This window comes from Calidris pugnax, unplaced genomic scaffold, assembly GCF_001431845.1.
Source record: "Calidris pugnax isolate Ruff unplaced genomic scaffold, ASM143184v1 scaffold52, whole genome shotgun sequence".
Taxonomy (NCBI): domain Eukaryota; kingdom Metazoa; phylum Chordata; class Aves; order Charadriiformes; family Scolopacidae; genus Calidris; species Calidris pugnax.
Window position 1 is genome coordinate 129,319 of NW_015090811.1, and position 13,323 is coordinate 142,641.

At 38.7% G+C, this 13,323-nt stretch overlaps 1 protein-coding gene across 1 annotated transcript in view; it reads right to left on the bottom strand.

Annotated features, from left to right (window-relative positions):
- The window catches only part of SI (sucrase-isomaltase (alpha-glucosidase)), a 50,594-nt gene extending 38,694 nt beyond the window's left edge, over nt 1-11,900 (bottom strand). The window contains exons 1-6 of the mRNA XM_014938791.1: nt 11,777-11,900; nt 8,023-8,096; nt 4,219-4,339; nt 4,020-4,129; nt 3,190-3,341; nt 484-655 (exon numbers count right to left, since the gene is read on the bottom strand). Coding sequence (XP_014794277.1) covers nt 484-655; nt 3,190-3,341; nt 4,020-4,129; nt 4,219-4,339; nt 8,023-8,096; nt 11,777-11,900 — 753 coding nt within the window. The remainder of the gene's footprint in view (nt 1-483; nt 656-3,189; nt 3,342-4,019; nt 4,130-4,218; nt 4,340-8,022; nt 8,097-11,776) is intronic.
- Between the last annotated feature and the right edge of the window lie 1,423 nt (nt 11,901-13,323).

Sequence of the window (13,323 nt, forward strand, 5' to 3'; positions counted from 1 at the left end):
CAATTATCAAAAATTGCCCTGGAAATCGTTGCATAAAGAGACAGCCATATAGAATATAGAAACAAATAACTGCTGACAGACATGTTTTATCTTGTATAGAGACAGCTGTCAAAGAGAACTTTTCCATCATTTGCTGAGCTATGAGGATGTTAACTGAAGAAGCATGTGTTGTCTGCACTGAATGCTGTACACAGCAATGCATTAGGACATATTGTTATTTATTTTCTTTATCAGTAGAAACTGAAGTCTCTCATATATTAATGTTTATCAGCTGGTTTTCAACTGCACCTCAACACAAAAATCAAAATATTTATAAAAAACTATTCCTCAGGGAACGTTCATCAGTACCATCGAGCTTTTAGTAATAACATGCGGTGCCTGACAAGCCTTTGGGGAAAAGCTCAATGGATATTATTAACGTGTCTACTGCATGAAAAGCTTGGATTCTAGAAGTCATCTGCAAAGAATAAAACCAGTCCTTACTCCAGAGGGGCCAATATCCCTGCTGAACATGGGCCAGGTTTTCCAGTTGACATCGTGCCTGTACTGCTTGTGCACATGCTCTCCCACACCATAAATGTTGCTGCTGGGTAGCTTGATTGATAGCTGTAAAAACTGGTCAGCATACTGCAGTGGTCCTATGGTAGTGTCAAACCTGATGAAACAAGTTTGAATAAATTTTAAATAAAAGAGTATTTCACTAAGAAGTGTTGCAATAATTGTTTCTACTGCTTTTGGTTAGAGCTGGATGGCAGGTTCAGGGCTCCATCCAGAGACCTGAAGGAGAGGGAGGTGGAATAGTGCAGCTGGACCAGAGCCACCCTTGCACAAATGATGAGATGAGCAGTGTCTGTTGATCCTACAGAAACCTCTCATAAAAGTGGCCCATCTATTTGCACTCCCCTCTTTCACCAAAGCTTCCCACCCTGCAACTCTTGCTCTGAATCCTGAATCCCCTCTCCCTGTCCACCCACAGCGACAGGGCAATGTCATGGAGTTAATCAAAACATTAAATTTCATTCCTTTTGTACGTAAGCATGTTCATTTTCTGCTCTCATTCCTCTAACACTTGGAACATTTCCAGTTGGCAAATGTACCAAAATTGACCCCCACCCAGAAGTAGTTAGAGTTTCCATCAGTTGCCGCTTTTTAAATGAAACAATCATAAATAGAACATAATTGTGAGTTAAACCGGATTTAAAGCAGAGAGCAATTGGAGTGAAGCTGATCCTCAGATTTGAAGGCTATCTTCAGCTTCATTAAACCAAGAGCTTACAGGGATCCACAGAAACGCACTCTTTCCTCAAAAGCACAGAAAATGACTTATTTTCAGATGGCAAACTACTTTGATGTGTATTAACATTGTATAAAATTTCAAAGGATGTGTTTTTATCTGCTCACTTTATGTAGTTTTAGTTGGAAATTCTTTTAACAGCTGTATTTTTGTGTGACACTTGTGACATTTAACAGTCATGATATTCCTACAGAGGAGAGTAATGTAACTTTAGGCAAACACAGACACATTAATTTTAAGGGACTTTAGCACTTTATATGTATTAGTACACTATAACTACATTTCTTTATCAGCATAAGTATGTCATTATCAGGAAATTCTTTTACACATAAAGAGGCCATTAAACTATTAAATAAATACAGAGTGCATTAGTCATTACAAACTCTGCACAAAAAAGTGACAAGACCAGAGGGGTCTGGGCTTGCTGCAATTTTAATCTGCTCAGATTTCCTTTTCTTTTTTGTTTTTAAGTTAAAAATACTAACACTTAAGAGAGGCTTCACAGTACAAATCCTCATCTGATGTATTTCTGTCCTGTTTTTTTGATTTGAAGGACTATCTTGCCTATCTGCTCACAAACTGTATTGAAAATAGCTTTTTTTCGGGGGGGGGGGAGAATTTTGTATTTCCAATGAAACTATGACAATCTTCCAGGTTTTCTTGCACTTGATGATGATAATAGGTCAATCAGAGTTCTGACTCTTTTGGAGGGCTTAAGTGATGGAAGGCTGCAGGCTTTATAACTGCCTGGATAATTAGATATTTTGTAATGAACTGTAATAACATATGGGTCCCCACTCTTCCAAAGAGGCCTCCCTTTTCTTTGGTTGTTTAAGAGTTTGGGAAAAGCACTCACCCTGTGTAAACAAATTTATCAAGGATTTGCCTCTGAGGGGCTGCTCTTATCCCATGCTCACAACAGCATACTTTGAGATACTCATACTCAGAGTCAAGCATCATTGCAATTTTTTTCTTTAGGGACAAAGTTCAATCACTTCTATCAAATTAAACAAAAACCCAAGGAAAATACAGAAAATCTTCCAGAGCACTGTTTCAAGATGGTTCTATTGGACTAGTTTTCTTATTCCCCCTCCATATACCTGTTTAATCAGTCATGCGCTGCTGAATAGCAAGTCCCTCTTTTGTGCTCTCTATAATTGCAAATCAATCATGACAGAGGATTCTAAGCAAGAAAACAATACTAATAAGAGGACAAAAGTAATCGCTAATTAATTAATCTTGGAGCGTTGATGATCCAACTAGCCTAGCACTCTGACAGGTAATCATTCTTGGACTGATTTAATAAGCAGATTCATCTGGACACTTCCTCCTTCCCGGTTTTTTAATTTATTAATTTTTACAGCCCAAGTGGGATGAAAGCATTCAATGTACAACTCCATCAAATATTTTGCTTACAGCATTATATGACCAGGTTATCAGTGACTTGCACCAGCTTTTCTTGGATATCACAGGGCTAAAGGGTAACCTGGTTTTGGTGATTCAGAGCTTCACTATGATTGCAACAAATAAGATAAAAGATACAATGAAGAATGTTTCCATGTAATCTGAATGACTGTCAAGAGTTCTTCAGATAATATTAATAATAATAGTAATTTCCTGAATTGAGGAAAGTAGCTGTAAAATTTCCCTAGTATTGAGGGAAAGTGAACGAGAGTGCCAGACCTAAAACCTCCATATCACAGAATTAGTTTCCAAAGGCCTCGCTGAAATCCTTGTCGAATATCCATCAATCAAAAGAAGAGAAGTAGACTACATGTCCAAGAGGTCACGTCACTTATGGCACCTTGGACATACATTGATTGTGTGGCAAGAGGGGCTTTCAGAGAAAACCTATGACATCAGTATTACACAGAAAAAGCACCAACATTACTTACAGCACTCTGCCGTTGCTCACTCTCGTCACCACGATTCCAAAGGGGTTCTGCTTCACTTCCACTTTGTAGTTTAAATTGGAGGCTGCAGATCCAGTGAATGGTTTCACATGCTCGTGAGGGACTTCAAATCTATTTGTTTTAGGATCAGTGATCTGCACATATTTTAACAACAGAAGCGTTGGGCCTTTAAAAATTAATTCCTAATTCAAACACTTTCCAGTGTTAACATATAGTTCTTACTTAGGTTATTCCCACCCGTATCCCAGTCTCCTCTTCTGCCCTCTTTGTTATTCACTTCCGACTTTCATCACTCATTTTCAGCCCTAATACATGACCCTGTGTTTCCCTGGCTCAGCAGGAACCCACCACAAGAGGAAGGTCTCCCACCAAAGAAGCCCTGCTCACCGCCAGAACCCATCGGTACCCCACATTCACTGCATGGACTGTTGAGTTTTCCACGCAAAACAGAAATCATTGTATGAGCTAATGTGTCAAATTGATTAAGAGATATGGCCAGGCCATAAATAAAACTAAATAAATACATTTATCTCCAAATTTTTCCTACGATGAGAAAAAAAGCTAGATATTATAAAAACTGAGCTTTTCAAAGGTCTCTGTAATTTTTCATGTCGAAATCCCACTGTGCTAAACTCTAGTTACCCTGATGTATTGCAACAGCAGAGAGGACAAAGAAAGGAGGAACAGAGCACTTCAGGAGGAGTCACGAGAATGCATCAGAGGGATTAATCCAGCTCTCACTGTACAGCAACAACCAGCCTAAAATCTTGTACAAAACATGAACCTTAAAGCAGCATAAAAAAAAAATTAACCTTGAACCGGAAGCGATTTGGTGTCTGGTACTCTCCCGTGAGGAGGACAGTATTGATATCATTTCCAAAGAGGGAAGGTGATGGCAGCCTTGTTAGTGTAGCCTCAAATCCTTGGGAAAAAAATATGTTGTCACAATGTTATTATGCTGAACAGAACACCAGCACGTGCATAAATCGGGGAGCTCAGCCTTCAACTTACCTGCTGTAGTTGATCGTATCGACCCATCCACTTTGTACCCATGGTTTGAAGAGAAAAAACACCAGGGCACACTGGTATCATTCTGGGGACTCCAGCAGCAGCCACGCAGGTTGCAGGTGCTCTGATTCAAGGACATGAGGGACAAAAATGAGTTGATTTTATACAAATAAATCCTCTGTACTAAAACAGTTAAAATACACATGGAGTGTATTTTACCCCAAACACCAGAAACCAGAAACAATTGGACCAACAACCTCCCCCAGAGGAGGGCCACAAGGATGATCAAGGGGATGGAGCACCTCTGCTACAAGGACAGGCTGACGGAACTGGGGTTGTTCAGCCTGGAGAAGAGGAGGCTCCGGGGTGACCTAATAGCAGCCTTCCAGTACCTGAAGGGAGCCTACAGGAAGGCTGGGGAGAGCCTGTTTAGAAAGGCCTGCAGTGACAGGACGAGGGGAAATGGCTTCAAGCTGGAGGGGAACAGATTTAGATTGGAGATTAGAAGGGGGTTCTTTACTGTGAGGGTAGTGGAGCACTGGAACAGGTTGCCCAGGGAGGTGGCTGTGGCCCCATCCCTGGAGATATTCAAGGAGAGGCTCGACGAGGCCCTGGGCAGCCTGGTCTAGTTGGGGGGGTCCCTGCTGACTGCGGGGAGGCCGGACTAGATGACCCTTGGAGGTCCCTTCCGGCCTGAGACATTCTATGATTCTATGATTCTATGATTCTATGATTCTATGATTCTATGATTCTATGATTCTATGAACTCTTTCTCTGAAAATTTATCAGGTCAATTCAATAGCACAAAATACATTAAATAGAAAGGATTTTCCTCTGGATTCAGAGTAGAAACATCCTTATTAGACATTCATTCTTTCTTAAAATCACAAGATCCACAGGCAAAATGAACATTTAAAAAGAATTATTGAAATATTTGAGCTGTGACAGATGCATTATAGTCTGACCAAAAGTCACACACTGGAGAGGGGGTAAAAGTTCTAATTGGCTTAACATCTGGTTGTTAAAGATCTACATATGCATAATTGCTCATCATGTAAAATATTTACATTTTAATGTATTTTTCCCATAGCAGAAATATTCAGGTTGCTTATGATGAACCTCAAATTGAGACAAATTAGCTTTAAAAAACCAAACAAAAAAAAAACCCCAAGCAAATAAACCTATTCTGTAAAAGTATCTCAGCATAGTGGCACCAACCTTTACGCTATCTTTCAGTAGTCCAATAAGCTACAGTGCCTTTGTTTTGCTGTTAGAAATTAACTTATTCATGTGCTGTTTGCGTGATTTTTATGTTTGAAGATAAGATTTGGGCAATCATTAAGTTTCCACACCATTTCTCACATTAAAAACCCAATTCATTGCTTAGGGCAAAGGGCAGTAGTAATTCAACAAGCTTCACTTTGGGCAAAGGGCAGCATTCATAAGTGATCTCAGGTATCCAAATCCAACATGGAGATCTTTAAGACCTTTTCCTCCACCTTCCCACTAACAGAAGCTGTTTCTGCCTTCATCTGGTTGTGCTCAAATGCTTTTGGTGTTTGTGCCATGCTTCTTTAGAATATTCTGTAGGCTGAAATAGGTGAAAAATGGCCCAAAATCTCTGTTGTTGCTGTCCTGGGTGGTACTTCTTTTTTGACTATAGAGTCTAGCCTGGTCGGTGCAGGTGAAATGCTGTTCTCAGCCTCTGAACAGAGCAAAATAAGCCAGGCTCAAGCCAGAAATCATGCACGAGCTGAAGGAAAGCACAGAGGGAGCTCACAGAGCCACTGGCTTGGGAAGACTTAGTGCATTTATTCAGTAGTAATTGCATGGAACACAGAAATCTCTGCAAAACCACCCAAGATAAAACCCAGATTCATCAAACAGGTACATTTTCGTCTCTCTGTGAGGGACTCATCACATCAGAAAACATGTGTACGGTCGTTTTCATTAGGTTCCAAGCAAAAAACACTGTTAGAGGACAGATCCAGTGACTCATTTTCCCCCACATCGATCCGCAAATCAATGCACTTTCTAAGGCTGAAAAACCCATGCTCACTTTCCACCTTCCCAACTCCCACCACGAGAGCTCCCTATTTCTCATTTTATAAACTATTTCAAAGTATCTATTTGGTTTCCATAATTCTATCCTCTGTAATCCTACATCTTCAGTGAACAAAAAATCAAGACAGGCACTAACCTGCTATATGAGCTTAGGAAAATCATACTTTTCCTAGCTGCTATTTGTTCCGAAATCCACTAATGGAAACCACTACAGAAGAGTTAGGTTATTCTAAGCAGGTACCTGTAGTTTTGCAGCTCTGCTGGTTGCTGTATTGGAAAAGCCCAAAGAAGGATAACCAAAATGCTTCCAGGAGAAAATTTATACAGGAATGAATGGACACACTAGGGTGGGACTCAGGTTTGTGTCAGGCATGCACCTAACAGCTTTCATCAGGGCACAGGTTAAAGGTGATACTTATTTCTAGTCCTGTGAAATCATCTGCCTGGTCTTCACTAAGGGAAGAACAGGTTTGGGAATCATTTATTTTACCTCTAATTCCAGAATAGGTACTCCAGTGCTCAAATCTGGATCTGGCCCCACTTCTCTGCTGGTATCTATAATTTGATTTATTTTTTTTTTAAATTTTTTTCTAATCAGTGATGGTAAAAATTAAGGGCAAACTTATAATAAGGCTTACAGTTGCAACCAGAGCAAAACTATTTCCCTCACTGTACAATGAGTGCAGCACTTAATGTGGGGTGAATGGTTCGAAGGTAGTAATTAAAGATTAAAGTGATCTGCATGACTGGTCCTACTGTGGTGTGCTTGCTCCTGGGGGAGTGAAGGAACCGAAAGAGTAGAAAAATAGACTGTGATTTGAGCCTTTACTAACCTGTTTGCCCACAGGACCTTATTAAACCATATATCATAACAAAACCTATGGCATGACAGAAGATTTAACAACTGTCATTTCTGAAATTAGACTGTGAATTTCCTCAGAGATTGAGAGAGCTGGTTAATAATTTTTTATACCTCTATGAATGACGTAAATATCACATATCATAATATATTTATTATTTTTTCACTTAAGCTGCCCCCCAAAACAAAAGAAAGACATCAGACGTCCCCCAGCTTCTGTCAGAAAATGAGAACATCCATTATAAAGATGAAAAAAATGATAATGAAAAAAAATTAAAATAATAACCTTTCAAGACCAACCACTACAAAAAGGTTCTGAATGTGAGAGCACTGAAAAATTAAGATGATGCTTTTCAACGGGAATCTTAAGTAATTGATTCTCAAGCTAAAAGGTCACTCTGCGCTCTCCCAGATAAGAAACTTCACAACCAGGAAAGGAAGACACTGAGATTCGAATTGGTTCTGAAAGGAAACTGTGTTCATGTCTCTTATGTTATAAAAGTCTTGTGCATCTTCACCTGTTATTTCTGAACTATTATAAGTGTTAGTACCTGACCATCAAACAAAACCAAAAGTTGTTAAAAGTAAAGAGTAACTTTTTTTAAGTGCTTGATGTCTGGCTAATTTTCTTTCTTTTTATCCCAACATCACACTGCTGGGGAGTACTTTGGCTAAGGTCTTCAACATTTGGCAGCAAACTACTACAGCGGCTAGAAAAATCAGATGTTCTTTCTGAAATGGGTTATACAGGAGTTAAGATTCCTTGCAAAGTATTCAGTCAATTACAACTGATATGGTAGACACAAGTTAATTTTTTGCAATTAAACATGAGGTTGTATAAGATAAAGCCTATTTTTTGATTTTTTTCTAGAATGCTTTCAGACCTTTGTTGCTATTTGATCCGGGATGCAGTCAATTCTCTCTTCTACATTTATGTTCCGACATTGTGGATAAAATTCTGTTAGGGAAATAAATTAATGGGTTATTATCAGGATTTCAAAATGCATACTTTAACTATTAACATATATTTAAATGAGTGTAAACTATTCTAGTGTGATTTATCTTACCTTTGAAAAATTACACACAATTATTTCACATGAAGGTTTTTTTAAAGTTTTTGAACATATGGGTGACTTTGTTTTTATTTCTTAAGTTATATATGTACAGGACATTCAGTAATTCCTGTAACTCAATATGCATTGCTTCTTGTGAAAATACTTGCAAAATTAAAATTGAAAGGACTTTGCTTTTTCTTAAAGATAACTGTGCTGCTGCTCTCACAGGTGTTCCTTTCCCTAAAATAATGTTCTTCCACAGGAGCTTGAATTAAAGCATCAGGCAAAAGCACCTTAAAGCTCCATTAAGTTGCTCCATTAGATTTCAGATTTGTCAGACCAAATTTAAGGAGACCTCTTGGCAACTTCAGCTCACAAAAGTTTTCTTTCACTGCTGCTTTCTTTGTTACTTTACACATATTTTGGAACACTGAATATGCTTAGAATGAGAACTCTGAAGTGTATAAAGTCTCAGGCTGAGATGCACACAAATACATGGACTTGTCTGTTTGCATTATCTGCAATACACAAACTTAGACATTTTGCACAGGCAGATTTATACTTACTGTGTGGCAGAAACAGGCAGAAAATATGCAGATATTAGGCTGTAAGGGTAGTTTTACTAAAACACCAATATTTTTGTTGTGTATAAGCAATTATTTTTATTTTACTGCCATTTTCACCTTTAAGCTTTTTACTTCAATCCCCATGTGTAAATGGGATTACTCACACAAAGTAGAACTATATGTAAAGTTTTATAAGATGCTCTATATCATATCCCTGTAAAACAAGGGTTTTCTAATGTACCAATACATTAGTAGGAAACACTATAGGTTTTTATGGTTATAATGTATATTCCACACAATTTGGCAGCTCCCACATAGTCTCACTGGTCCCTTTTCTTTTTTTCAGTGTTACCTTTTTTACATTCAAAATTTTTCAAATCATACCAACTCTATGTTTTTATAAAACAAGTCCAGTCGTGTCAGGAAGGGATAAAAGTTTTTTACATGACAATAAATTATGAGTCATGATATTTATTATGTTCATGACTGGAAACTTTCCTCAGGTGTAGGAAAGACTGACTATCCTTCACCTTTGGGTAGTGATAAGAACGTAACAATTAACACCGAGAGTCAGTACTTTACAATGGGGAAACACTGGAACATCCATATTTTTTGAAAAGTCCGAGTCCAACAGTGACAGAAACAATGGATGTCAGCACTTAGTTCCTGAAGTTCTGTGGCATTTTCAATAATCACAGCAAGCAGAGGGGAGCAGTTCCCACTCAGGTTTTTTTGCTCTGGTCTTAGAACAACAATGGGAAGGCCTTACCTATGTTTTTGACTCCGGAGTGTCCTGATGCCAAAAGCCCAATAAGGACACAGCTTACAGCAAACACCACGCAGAGGATGACAATTAGGGTGACTTCCAGCCCACTGAACTTCCTCTTGCCCATCTAGACCCAGAGAAACACCATTGGTAAAAGGGAAACAGAAATAACAGCTTTGAGAACTCTATAAATTACATGACTAAATTAAGAAATTGGCAAAATGTATAGATGATTCAAGTTTTAAACCATGTCCCCTAATCCCAGGGCTTAAATAAGACACTCTTTAAGGACTATGTGCAACAAATCTCAAATTCAGGAAAATTCACACAGCGCAGATTACTGCATTGTTACAGTAGTGGGCAATCACTGAGAAATGCATTTTGTTCCCTGCAAACCATTTAATATTAAATCAATTTTCTCCTGAGAATAACTACTGAAGTAATTTATGTTACTGAAATTCCTTAAATGGAAAAAAAATCAAAATCTCCTTTTTGATTTTTTTTAAGTTTTCTTTCCTTCATTAGAACAAACAAAAACTATGTCCTGTTTTATAAAGGTGAATGTTGAGCTGTTAAAACCATATTTGACAAAACATCTAGTGAGCTCTGATTGCATGCTCACAACACATAGGAAAGGCAAGATATAGCAACAAGGTAAGTTACTTATTTGTAAAGTGGAAGAATATATCATGCCTATAAGCCCATGGGATTTCATGGGGGCCTCAGTTCAGTGAAGACAGAACAAACTGCCTCTCAGGTACACTGGTTGCTGCCAAAATCACAATTGAAACCAGGGAAAGTATGTAGATGGAGTCAGTGCCTTAAAATGCTATGTAAAACTCCTGTTTTTCCCAGCATTGCTATTTTTGAGAGGCAGAGTGGAGCAGGGTGTACTGCGCCAAGGGGGCTGTGCTGGCTGCAGAGCCAGCAGCTCAGCCCTGTGTGAAGAACAACACCGTACCATTAATGTTGAACTGCGCACCAGCAATAAAACTAATTAAAACTAACCTCCAGCATCCAGATCAATATACATTGGCAGCAGTTACTGCATTTTACATTTGCTTAAGAACATTTAACCTTATAAAACAGCCTTAAAGACAGAGAAACTAGGTTTTTTTTGCTAAAGCAAAAAGTGTGAATACAGGTGCCTTGCACTGGCATGTCAACACAATTTCACATGCTCGTATGGGGTTTACATGTCAAAGTGCTTGGAGCAGGAGGCTGCAGCAATATCTTCTGTAAGAAGAGACCAGGGACTGTCTCATGTGAGGCAGAGCCAGTTCCTACTGGCACCAAAATGGACCCACCATTGGCCAAAGATAAGCCCATCAGAGGTTCTGCTGGAATCTCTGTGATCTTCAAGAAATGACAAAAAATGCTGCAGAGCAACCGTGAGAGGAAGGTGTGAGGAAAAAACATAAGAGAAACAACCCTGCAGACACTGATGTCGGTGAAGTACGACCTATCACCCCACCTGCACCTCCGTTCATGGAAATCCCACTGCAACAGGAATGAACAAAGAGTAAAAGCAAGACTGGCCCATCAACAATCTCTAGAAGAGTAAAGGTAGTACTTAGATAACTAAGTGCTTTTCAGTATGGTGATTAATAAAGCAGCATTTATAAATAGCATAGTGCTATTCATATTTTCTCCATTAATATAAAAACTTGTAGTAATTTTTAACATTATATTTATTGTTACTCCCCAGGGAATATTGTATTTAAAGTCTGCAACTGCACTGTATATTGAAAAGCATACATTTTAATGAGGAAATGATACCTCAGAGTTCCTTTCCTGAGTTCCCTTTATCATTGCCTGAATGCATGTCGGCTGTGAGCCTTAAAACATAACTTGGCTGCAAGAGAAGAGATGACATACCTTAAAGCCCCTTTGTTGCCTTTATCTGCTGCTCGTGATTGTTTAGCTAAGACAATAAATTATGAGTCATGATATTTATTATGTTCATGACTGGAAACTTTCCTCAGGTGTAGGAAAGACTGACTATCCTTCACCTTTGGGTAGTGATAAGAACGTAACAATTAACACCGAGAGTCAGTACTTTACAATGGGGAAACACTGGAACATCCATATTTTTTGAAAAGTCCAAGTCCAACAGTGACAGAAACAATGGATGTCAGCACTTAGTTCCTGAAGTTCTGTGGCATTTTCAATAATCACAGCAAGCAGAGGGGAGCAGTTCCCACTCAGGTTTTTTTGCTCTGGTCTTAGAACAACAATGGGAAGGCCTTACCTATGTTTTTGACTCCGGAGTGTCCTGATGCCAAAAGCCCAATAAGGACACAGCTTACAGCAAACACCACGCAGAGGATGACAATTAGGGTGACTTCCAGCCCACTGAACTTCCTCTTGCCCATCTAGACCCAGAGAAACACCATTGGTAAAAGGGAAACAGAAATAACAGCTTTGAGAACTCTATAAATTACATGACTAAATTAAGAAATTGGCAAAATGTATAGATGATTCAAGTTTTAAACCATGTCCCCTAATCCCAGGGCTTAAATAAGACACTCTTTAAGGACTATGTGCAACAAATCTCAAATTCAGGAAAATTCACACAGCGCAGATTACTGCATTGTTACAGTAGTGGGCAATCACTGAGAAATGCATTTTGTTCCCTGCAAACCATTTAATATTAAATCAATTTTCTCCTGAGAATAACTACTGAAGTAATTTATGTTACTGAAATTCCTTAAATGGAAAAAAAATCAAAATCTCCTTTTTGATTTTTTTTTAAAGTTTTCTTTCCTTCATTAGAACAAACACAAACTATGTCCTGTTTTATAGAGGTGTTAAAACATATTTGACAAAACGTCTAGTGAGCTCTGATTGCATGCTCACAACATACAGGAAAGGCAAGATGTAGCAACAAGGTAAGTTACTTATTTGTAAAGTGGAAGAATATATCATGCCTATAAGCCCATGGGATTTCATGGGGGCCTCAGTTCAGTGAAGACAGAACAAACTGCCTCTCAGGTACACTGGTTGCTGCCAAAATCACAATTGAAACCAGGGAAAGTATGTAGATGGAGTCAGTGCCTTAAAATGCTATGTAAAACTCCTGTTTTTCCCAGCATTGCTATTTTTGAGAGGCAGAGTGGAGCAGGGTGTACTGCGCCAAGGGGGCTGTGCTGGCTGCAGAGCCAGCAGCTCAGCCCTGTGTGAAGAACAACACCGTACCATTAATGTTGAACTGCGCACCAGCAATAAAACTAATTAAAACTAACCTCCAGCATCCAGATCAATATACATTGGCAGCAGTTACTGCATTTTACATTTGCTTAAGAACATTTAACCTTATAAAACAGCCCTAAAGACAGAGAAACGAGTTCTTTTTAGTCAAAGCCAAATAGTGTGTGAATCACGTGCATTGCACAGACATATCCACACACTTTCACATGCTTTATTGATGACCCAAAGGAATGAAAAACACTTTAGAATTAGCTTTTCCTTGTGCAAAATAACAGTTTAAGTCTATTGTATATTCTTGCTTCCTATTTCTTCCAAGTATAACCTATCACCCCACCTGCACCCCTATTCATGGAAATCCCACAGCAACAGGAATGAATGAAGAGTAAAAGCAAGACTGGCCCATCGACAGTCCCTGGATGAGTAAGGCTAGTACTTAGACAACTAAGTGCTTTTCAGCATGGTGATTAATAAAGAAGCATTTATAAATAGCATAGGGCTATTAATATTTTCTCCATTAATATCAAAATTCATAGCCATTGTTAATATTGCATTTATATTGTAACTCCCCAGGGAATATTGTTTTCAAAG